Genomic DNA, 10,663 nt, shown 5'->3' with positions numbered 1-10,663 from the left:
CCCTTAGCTCCATATTTTGGGAGCCTGTCTAGAGAGGCGGAAATATCCAGATTTTTTTTTTCTCTTGTAGAAATTAATATTACATTTATCTAATTTTATCTTCACTGAAAAGAAAATGCAAATAAGCAGGTTTGTAGTGCAAGAAAATAAATAAGGGGGCATTGTTGGGGCACATGTCGGGGACGCATGTGACACAGTAACATCAGGACGTGTTCGCACCTCTGGACATTGCGTCCTGTCACGTTTCGGGCTCGTCAGAATTCCTGTCAGATAAGTGTCTTGTCCCCTGCAGGGCCACGGCTGGCCGCTGGTGTCGCTGTGCGGAGAGTATATATCTGCCGCCCGGCTTTCCTGCAGATCACATTGCCTGCACCATGCTGTCGTCGTGTTCCAGCCGCGGCCTGCTGAGGATCTGCCTGTCTGCATCCGGGTCACTCCAGTCCATAAGGCCATGCAGCAGCAGCAGCAGCTCTGGTGATGACGGCCGGAGCTCACGTAAAGAGAACCCGCGGGTGTACATGGACATAGTCGCAGACAACCAGCCACTTGGGCGCATTGTTTTAGAGGTAGGGGGTCTCTCTCGTTACTTTGTAGTGTGGGCAGGGGGCGTGCTGCACTTGTCATTAGTCTGTGCCATAGTGGGGATCATATGTGGCGCCATCTAGTGTTCTCAGTTGGAATTACGTGAATGAATAGAGAAGTGAATGTAGGATTATCTGGCGCCCCCTATAGGAAGCCTGGATCTGAGTGACCTGTTGTCCTTGGACTGGTTGGAGGACATGATTGTCAGGTTTTACTGCTGCTCTTGTAGCTGTTCTTCTGTGCTACTTGTGATATAAGCCATGCAACTTCAGACTCCTGTCACTAAGCCTTCATGGGATCCTGCTGGGCAGTGGAGGGCCCATAATGCTGGTTAGGGGGCTGCTGTGGGTTCACACACACTCCTCAGGTACAGGCCTGCTATAGTTTCCCTATGGATCTATGGGCACTCAGTGTCACCATGCAGGGCACTCAGGCCTTTCAGAGAAACTGGCCACTTATATAGGAAATCCTACTGTCAGTCCCACCTTAGGGATTATAGCCATATTGTCCAGTTATAGGAGCCGTGATCTGAGTCTACAGAGTGACCGCAGCGGTCAGAACCACTTTGTATCCCTAGGTGATGTGGAGTAAATGGGCCTGGATGTTCCTGCTGACCTGATTAGTATAGATGGGCCTAATGGCTCCGACCATTTATTCCAGGATCTGATAGTTCAGGACTTCCATTGTAATTTGCAACTTAGAATCACACTTTCTTGCATCTTTTGTATGCTTTCTAGGACTTTTAGACACTTGTGATGCTAATTCAGGTCCTGTAATGGCAGGGGATATTCTGTGCCACGTGCAGGGTGACATGTTTGAGGTCTATGGTCAGTCCTGCTTTGCTTTTGTAAAGTCGTGGTATTTGCTCGCTTTGATGGGATGTAGATCGCCCCCAAGTACGTGTAAGGTGACCTTCCAACCAGTTCAGCCATGTACATGGCTGACCGCCAAGTGCAAAGTGTGTAGCTGGCAGATTCCTAATGTTTGCTGATGGAGCAGCACCAGTGCTGCCATTATGTGTAACCAGTGAGATGGTGCGGGCTGCTCTATTGCTCTGCTATCCCAGGTCTTGTACAGTGTATAAAGCAAGGGGGTCACTGTAAATGTTGTACAGCATCGCTGCTCCAGGAAAGCTGAGTAAGGCATATTTCCACATAATTGTCACTTCCATGTTGTTGTCTTAGGTTATTATTGTCATATTCATTTAGCTACAATGTAATGATGCACATAGTTTCATTAGTCTGTTAAGTTTCCATCATTATGAAACTATGTGACCCATCCCAATAAATGAGCTGTATACGGTGGTGACGTGTATAGGATTAGCCTGATGTAGACTTATCTGCTGGATTTTACAGGTAACACTTAAAATGACTAAAATCTGCTCAGGTCCAGAAAGCTGGGCTTCATTTATTGCTCTAAAACCCCTGAATGCTGTTGAGCTGTGCCCTTCAGCTTTAATATACCTGTTACTAGGACAGCAGAGCCAGTGGACCCCATGACTGCTTTCATATGAGTGTCAGCCTAGTCCTGTAGCAAATCTGTTTTATGTAGCCACACAGATCTGAGAATGTATGTGTACATGACAAGGGAGACGTGCTGCCCTGAACTTGGCAAAGCTGAGAACTCCACCAGCATGGAAGCTGCTTCCCAGATAATATTACCTAATAGAATTACAACCTGAAACAATAAGTTGGTGCAGTTGTGCAGAGAGTCTCTGGTAGGTGTGTTTAACACTTTGGCTGCTGACTAAGATTTTGTTGCATAATTAACATTCAGATTTGTAGATGAGCTGCTACCTATTAGTCATCACTTTTTTTTTTTTTTTTTTTTTTTTTTTTAAGGTAGGTTTATAATTATGTGCAAGGTAAATGCCAACTTCTTCCTAGAGATCCATGGTACCCAGAAACGTGAAGGTAGAAGGTTTTTGCCAGTTTCTATCGATCACTCCAGCAGACTCTTGGGCCATGTGTACACAGGGTGTTCAAGATGCCTGCTTAACCCTTACCTTTTTTGCCTTGTGTCATAATTTTCCACATAAATTAAACTATAACGAGTCGCTGCCCGAAGAATTAAGATGTTACTACTTTTAACTGCTTCAAGATTTCCAAAACCTAAAAGTGACACTAGACTGAACATGTGCCCAGCAATGTAAATTTTTAGTTGCTATACATTGTTAAATTATAGATTTGGGTTTTTAAGGTGGGATCTGCCTGAAAGACAAACTGCCAAACTGGGACACACCAATTAAGGATATCTCCTGTCCTTAGAAAAGGTGATAACCTTTCTAATACCTGTGGGTAATGTGGAGCGGAGACATGGTTCACATTTTATAGTACTGTAATCTGTCCCCTGTAAATGCAAATACTCCCCTTTTAATATTTGTCTTTTTGATTTCCATGAAGATGGCACATGGCAAAATAGTGTGCAGAGGCTGCTCTACACTGGTTGCCCATACAGATCGCTGTCGCTCATCCATGTCCTATGTAGTCAATCTCTAGATGTAACCGTTCAGTCCTCTACTTACAGAAAGTCCTGTTCTGGCATGCAGCCTTACTGCTGTCAGCTCGTAAACAGGAAGAAAAAATAGCCACATCTGTTTGTAGCTGATAGTCTGCAATGCATGACGCTGCACCACTATCTAGAGGCACACTGTTTGCAGTTCATGTAGAACCATATTCTTCTATAAGCGACTCATCTTATCATTGCTTTTTTCTTGCAGTTGAAAGCAGACGTGGTTCCAAAAACTGCTGGTAAGTTTGATCTTCAGGGAAATAACACTAGAAATACAATGATTTTAAAGAGATGATTGATATATATTTTATAAAGGGTTGTATCATTATAGGCCCTTAAACTGTTATTCTCAACTTGGGCTTTGCAGCAGTCTGCTGCTAAACACACATCAAGTGTTTCCTCCTTGAGTGACCCTCCCAATCCAGTAGCTTTGTCCTACTGCTGAGATTCTGCTTTTTGCATATAGAGAGAACAGTGCCTTTGAACAAGTGTGTTGCTCAGGAAAGTGAGGGCAGTGATTAGGAGACCTGCTCTTGAAACTGGCAATGATGGGTGGGGCAGTGGGATTTTAATTTTTCAAGAGCAGAAGGGGATGGAGGTAAGCTAACTGCTGTATATCAGTTAATAGGCTGGCAAGAGGTGGCTGGTATCTCAGCAGTTGGAGAACCTGTCACCTGATTCATGCTGCACAAATCCCCAGCAGCATGCTTCTTGCATTATTGCAGCCAGGGATATTTATTTTATTTTTTTCCCCTGAAGCACTGAGGTGCATCCAGGTATAATTTTCTCTGAAATGCTCTGATGTTTCAGAGAAAATATGCTTTAACCCCTTCACGCTGCAGCACTTGTCTGTTTTTTGCTCCCCTTCTTCCCAGATATCTATCTATCTATCGCCACGTGAAAGCTTATTTTTTTGCTGGACGAGTTGTACTTTTGAATGACACTATTGGTTTTAACATATTGTGTACTAGAAAACGGGGGGGATTCCAAGTGTGGTGAAATTTCAAAAAAAGTGCAATTCCACAAAGTTGTTTCTTGATTTTTCTTTACCATGCTCACTAAATGCTAGAACTGACCTGCCATTATGATTCCCCAGGTCATTACTAGTTCATAGATGCCAAACATGTATAGATTTTTTTTTTTATTTGAGCGGTGAAAGAAAAATCAAGTATGTTTAAAAAAAAAAAAAAAAAAAAAAATTTGCTCCATGATCTGGGGCCGGGTGAGGACTTTTTTTTTTTTTTTTTTTTTTTTTTTTTTTGCACACTGACGTTTTTTATACAATTTTTAGAGTAGATATGATGTTTTGATCGCCTGTTATTGCAATGTTGCAGCGACCAAAAAACAAAATTCTGGTGTTTTAGATTTTAATTATAGATTATTTTTTTTTTATTACGCCATTGGGCGATTCTGAACGTGGCAATACCAAATGTGTATATTTAACTTTTTTTTTTTTGTAGCGATCAGATGAGCCAGTGAGAGACCTTTTTTTTTAATGTTGAAGCCACATGCAAATCTGGGTGTGAATGCACTTGGAAGAAGCAGTCCAAGTGTACAGACAAGCCCTTTTTCAGACAAATTTGCATCTGTCATCTATGCTAGATTTCCCATAATTGGCACATCCAATTTCTGAAAAAAAGGTGTAATTTTATTAGTGTCAGGTGCACAACCATACTAGTACTTTCACAGGTAAAAAGTGCTGACGGCTTCGCTTAAAAAGCAGCTATGGAAATCGGCTGATCACCATGGGTCCAGGTGCCAAGACTCCAGACTGAGAACCCCTTTCTATGCTGTCCATATGTTCTATTGGGGAATGTAGAATGGAGTTGTCAGGTGGCTTAAGCACTTTAAAATCAGATTTGTATTGACTTTATGCAATTTCCCCCAGTATATCATTAAATGGTATTTCTGTAATGTAAGATTAGAATAACTCCCTTTTATAAGACTGACTGTTGCATCTCAGGAGCTGTTGGCCATACACAGCTGCTGCTGTCTAGCTGAGATGCTGCTGAGAACCATACTTGACTTACCGCAAATTGTAGTAGAATATATAGATAGAAAAGCCTAATAAGCTTTTGGCCTACAGCTTAACTTGTGATATGTAATCAAATCCTTAAACTTATTGATCTTGATGGGACCAGCTCACCACCTTATTTGAATGGGGGCCCCCTACCCTGTCAGATGTTTGAGAAGTAGGGGTTGCATAAGCAATGCTACTAAAAATGAAGATTATTTCAACTGACTTTTCTCTAACGTGTATGGAGCCCTTTGGCTGCAGGGTGATTGGCATGCCTCTTCAGGTTAAAGAGCTTGTGCTTAAACTCCTGGGCTGGCTGCAATCACTGGTGCTCCAGTTGGCCGCATGCTGCAATTTAGAATGGCCGACCCTGTTCTACATGGATAGTTTGGGTCGGTCAAAGCAAGTGCTGCTCTTACTTGGGTGCTACTCCTATAATGCCTTTATGGTCTACTGGAGAATATAGTGTGTGTGTGTGTGTCACCCCCTAGAAGGTAACTCTTTCTTAAAATGGGAAGAGAATGATGGAGGCTTGTGACAAGCGCCTTGCAGTCTGTTAAGATGGAATATGATGACATTGCATCCTCATGTTCAGCCTGCAGTCAGGACAAAGCAAATGAAATGTTATGTTCCACTGATGCTAATGAATAAGTGATGGTGAAGTTTATTCTTAAAACCAAACTTGGGCTTTTTCCTTTTTAATACCTAGAAAACTTTCGGTCCCTGTGCACTGGAGAGGTGGGTTTTGGATATAAAGGATCCACTTTTCACAGAGTAATCCCCAACTTTATGTGCCAGGTATGTAATCTGTTTTTTCCTTAGTATTCCCAGGTTAATTATGAAGCAAACAAATGTTTTACTAAAGCAGAAAAAATGTATGTATATTGGGATGTCCGCTTTTTTTTTATTTTTTATTTGTGGGGGCTGGAGAAGGTCACTTAAAACGCATCTGTACTTTGTCCCTACATTCAGATTTATTTATGAATGATTATCAGTGACAAGAGTAGACCACATGGGGGGGGGGGGGGGGGGGGGACGACAGAGAGCTTCAGACCTGCAGATTCCTATCATGTTGTAGAATTGCTGTAGATGTTGCAGCTTTCAGATACAACTGAACATGGATGAACTGGCTATAATTCACTGCAGGGAGTAAAATTAATCTACTATACCATGATGGCTTTATAATTTTTCTATGAATGTCAAGGCTATGTTCTCGCGTTGTATTTTGCAGCAGCTTTTTATGCAAATTTTCAGCTTTGTCTAGCAGTACCAGCAAAGTCTACAAAACCTGAATTCTCTGTTCACACGTTGCTTTTTGTTTGCTGTGTATTTTCTGCCTAGCTTGTGTATTTGAAAATTCTACTTTCAGCGTTTCTGCAGCAGAAAACGCACTTGCGTATTTGCTCTGTTTTTCACACATAGAAAGTAATGGATGGTTGAAAACGCAGCAAAACCTGTGGCGCTGTTTTCCTGCCAGAGAAAAGCTAGCAGCAGAAAAAACACGTGTGAACATAGCCTAAAGGGGTTGTCTGACTTTGTGTTGCTCACCAATCCTTAAGATAGTTCATCAATATCTGATCAGTTGCGACTAAGACCCAGCATTGCCACCAATCATTTTCGGCTACTCTGAAAACTAGCTCTGCTTTAGCTTAGGCCAGCCCAGACAACCCATTAAAAAAAGCTATGGTGCTGCACTTGAAAGGATGGCAAAAAAGACTCGCTTGTGTCGTAAAATCAATCTTTCCGTTACAACAATGTACATTTATCATGTGTAGGTTACAATCCAGGGTATACACTTTCTATTAAAGCACATCTGTTACAAGATTCATGCTGCCTAAACCATGTGCATTAGGACAGCCTGGCTGTACGACTGCAGACATGTAAATGTTACCATGAAACACTGGCATTTCTATAGAGACACCTGACTTGTCTAGAGTGACCCCCAGCAGGCTTCTCCTCCCCCCTCCAGCTGACAAGTTTCACCCCATTTACACACATGGATCTAATGACTGACAGGTTCCCTTATAAATTAAACTAGCTATTGAACCCTTTCTACGCCCAGGTGGTGAGCATTTTTATTGGTATATGGTCTCCCATGCTGGTGTGTGCTGCCCCATCCTGTCCCCACCATCCTATCCTGGTATACATGGCACCCGCAGTCCCCAATCCTGTTATGCGTGGCACCCCTCAGCCCTTTCACACTGTACACACATACAAAAAAATAAACAGTTATACTCTCCTTTCTTCTCTGTACTACAGCGCTGCTGCGTCCTGTTCTGCCGGGGGAGGAGTGCGGCGCCAGAGCACCCCGCTGTCCGGCGCCATTTTGCTGAAGACACACTGTAAATGTGTCTTCAGTAAAATGGCGCCGGATAGCGCTATGCGCACGCGCCGATCCGATGCCTCACTCCTGCCCTGGTCTCCGGCGAAGAGAGGCGCTGAGGCAACGCTCCTCCCGGTCAGGTAAGTATGCAAGTATGGCGCCGGAGATCGCGGTATGCGTTCAGTGCCTACACATACCACGATCTCCGGCGTCATTCACCTCCTCTTACCTGTAACGGCTGAATGCCTGCTTCTGTCTGGAGCCAGACTGCGCGTCTCGCATGCGCAGTCTATCGAGGCTTCATCCCCAGTTATATTATAGATTTTTGCTGAAATTTAATTTAGTTATTAGCCCTAAACCTTTTTTTTTATACATAGAATTCTACTTTTATCCCCCTCTTTATTGAAGTGTATATACAACAAAAATGTATTTTGTTTTTTTATACAGGGAGGAGATTTTACTAATCATAATGGCACTGGTGGCAAATCTATTTATGGAAGTCGTTTCCCTGATGAGAACTTTAGCTTGAAACACACTGGACCAGGTATGCAGCCATCTATATGGTTACCAGTGAGGTTGGCTGTTCTTAAAATTGGGCAACTTGCACCTGCGAATTGCGGATAAGATTGACTCCATTTGCTTGTCTGCATTGTGGAGCAGTGCAGGATCTGCCTGATATTACATGCATTACGCTGGTCCATAAAATGGAGCAGAGAAGTGCTCACTCCAATCCTGTGCTACACTTAGATATTACTCATTGTGTACATCAGAACATGAAGCTGTTTATCCACAACTTTAATTGTGAACCCAGTGACATCCCATGAGATGTGGCCGTTGATGTTGCAAACCCTTGTATAAACTGCAAATAACTTACTTTATTCACTAAACAATTTGTGTTTTTTTTCTTAGTATTTTGGCTTGTTATGAAATGAGTCAGTAAATTCCATTTTTAAATGTGATGGAGGGTTTTCAAAACTTTATCCTCATGCGATTTAGAAAATCTACAGAAGTGATGACAAGCTGTGGGTTTCCTAACTTAGAGCAATTCTGCATCAGAATATGCCTACGGGTATCACTATATACTATGTAATTTATATGGTGAATCACTACAAAATCTATATGCAGACTTGGCTGTGAGTTCACAGTAAAATTCTTAGTTATAAAACTTTAACATGGTACACCCAGATATATTTTGCTGATTGTTTCCTCCACTCTCTGTATAGGAATCCTCTCAATGGCTAATGCAGGGCCAAACACCAACGGGTCTCAGTTTTTTATCTGCACTACAAAAACTGAATGGTGAGTATAATCTTCCACCTGGGTCTTGTGTACATATGCGACTTGACATTTTGCATTAAAACTGGTCCATATTGTAGATTTCATTTTGTGGGACAGCAACTTTCAATCTATTTTTTTGTATACATTTTTTTTACTAAAGGAATCTGTGTGGCCTTTTTTATATGGAATTAAGGCACAGTAAAATTTGGCATTCCTACATAGTTTGATTTTCTTTAAGCACTAAATTATTTCTTTCATCCATGGTATCTTCTATAACCAAAATTACACTTAAAAAGGTTGTCCAGTTAAAACAGGGGTTAGGTGATGACTTTATTTTATCCTTGTTACCAGATGGTGCTGCAGATCTGACGCCCAGTCGCTGCTCCATTCATTCCTTGAGGAACCTCTGGAAAAAGCTGAGCACCGCACTTCTCAGCCTCATATGGAATGACTGGAGCAGTGCATGCGCACTGCTGCTCCATTGTAACAAGGATAACAATTCCCCGTTCTGTTGATCAGTGCAGGTCCCAGTGTTCACATCCCACTGATCAACATGTTATCACCTATCCACAGTGTTCAGTGAAAACAAGTTAAGTAGTTATTTCATCTCCTCAGCAGTCAACTTACAATACTCTGAGGGGATGAGGGGACTATGGACCCATAGACTTGCTATTGAGCTCAATGTGCAAAAAAGGAGAAAAAAAGCGCTATTCATAACCCACACGACTTGAAAGGATAACTGCACACACCTCACAATTATTTGGGGACTCGGGGTGCTTCACCAAACGCAAGATTTTCATTAAACTTCAAAGGGGAAAGGCTGCATTCTCTGTCCCATAAAAGCATTTTATTGTAGAATCATTGAAAACTAAAAAAAAATAAAAATGGATGCAGGTGCAAGAGACGGACGACGGCTGTTTCGCACACAATGGTGCTTCAACAAGTCCAAACATCTAGTTTGTGTTTGGACCTGTTGAAGCACCGTTGTGTGCGACACAGCCGTCAGTTTCTTGCGCCTGCAGTCTCCTGCATCCATATATTATGTATAACACATACATGCATATTTTGCACCACTTAGATTTACTTCTAATCAGTTAAGGTCCCATCAACCATGGCAAGTTGACCTAATAATTATCAAACATTCTTCTCTTGTACTAAATGCCTGCAAATTTAAATGACAGGTAGGATCTAGCAATACAGACTTGGGCTGATGGGACGAGTGCTCAGTCAGAAAGGAGTCATTCAACACCTCCGAAAGATATGTATATTATATTTTTGGTCTAATACTTGACTATACCTACTGTCTTTTGTCATTGAAGGTTGGATGGCAAACATGTGGTTTTTGGACATGTTAAAGATGGCTTTGAGGTTATAAAGAAAATGGAAGTTCTTGGCAGCAAAACTGGACGTCCTTCCAAAAGAATAGTCATATCAGACTGTGGAGAACTTGATTAATGAATCTCAGTCCACCAAAATTGCTGTGAATTTCTGAATGTAAAACTATTTTACTTGCAATGTGAAATGTCTTCAGGAGTAATTTGAGTATATAGCAAACTGTTTAAAAAAAAAAAAAAAAAAGTGGTGCTGTGCCACTCACTGAGCCGGTTATATCTTTTACTGATGACATGGCTGGTAAGATTAAGGATGTGAAGCTTGTCCTCGTTAGTAAATTGTGTATATACAAGAAAAACCAAGAACTAAGTGTATTAAAATAACGATATGGATTTGGAATTGATCCTTGATATGAATATGCACTGGTTTCATGGATTGTCTGTGACTTGCTTCATTTCATAAGATCTCTGACAACTGGACTGTTCTAATACTGTAATGGCTTTGGTGCCTAAAGGGGGTGCTTTCAGCACAGAATGACTGTTCAAAGCAAGTACAGGCGCTCTGCATCACGATGGGGACAACTTTTTATTCCTCTTTTCACTTGCTTGTTTTTAATCCAT

The 10,663-nt window shown here is 41.8% G+C and overlaps 1 protein-coding gene across 2 annotated transcripts; it reads left to right on the top strand.

The window, feature by feature from the left end:
• Positions 1 to 327: 327 nt before the first annotated feature.
• PPIF (peptidylprolyl isomerase F) lies at positions 328 to 10,459 on the top strand. 2 transcript variants are annotated; one of them, XM_073686016.1, is made up of 6 exons: positions 328 to 566; positions 3,302 to 3,332; positions 5,820 to 5,908; positions 7,881 to 7,977; positions 8,657 to 8,732; positions 10,031 to 10,459. In XM_073686016.1, exons 1-6 carry the CDS (start codon positions 375 to 377, stop codon positions 10,164 to 10,166), a joined length of 621 nt encoding a protein of 206 aa, XP_073542117.1. In that variant the 5' UTR covers positions 328 to 374; the 3' UTR covers positions 10,167 to 10,459. The 2 variants fall into 2 exon arrangements, with proteins under 2 accessions (XP_073542117.1, XP_073542119.1); XM_073686018.1 differs by lacking the exon at positions 328 to 566 and adding an exon at positions 1,647 to 1,719.
• Positions 10,460 to 10,663: the final 204 nt, after the last annotated feature.

This window comes from Phyllobates terribilis, unplaced genomic scaffold (assembly GCF_046119375.1).
Source record: "Phyllobates terribilis strain yellow unplaced genomic scaffold, ASM4611937v1 Scaffold_5__5_contigs__length_657084704, whole genome shotgun sequence".
NCBI classification, from domain to species: domain Eukaryota; kingdom Metazoa; phylum Chordata; class Amphibia; order Anura; family Dendrobatidae; genus Phyllobates; species Phyllobates terribilis.
The sequence above is the reverse complement of the archived record's forward strand: the minus strand, read 5'-3'. Positions and strand labels throughout refer to the sequence as shown.

Coding starts and splice junctions, on each gene's coding strand:
- PPIF (XM_073686016.1), top strand. CDS start 375: ATGCTGTCGTCGTGTTCCAGCCGCGGCCTGCTGAGGATCTGCCTGTCT. Junction 7,978..8,656: donor CTTGAAACACACTGGACCAG/GTATGCAGCCAT, acceptor CTCTCTGTATAG/GAATCCTCTCAATGGCTAAT. Junction 8,733..10,030: donor TGCACTACAAAAACTGAATG/GTGAGTATAATC, acceptor TTGTCATTGAAG/GTTGGATGGCAAACATGTGG.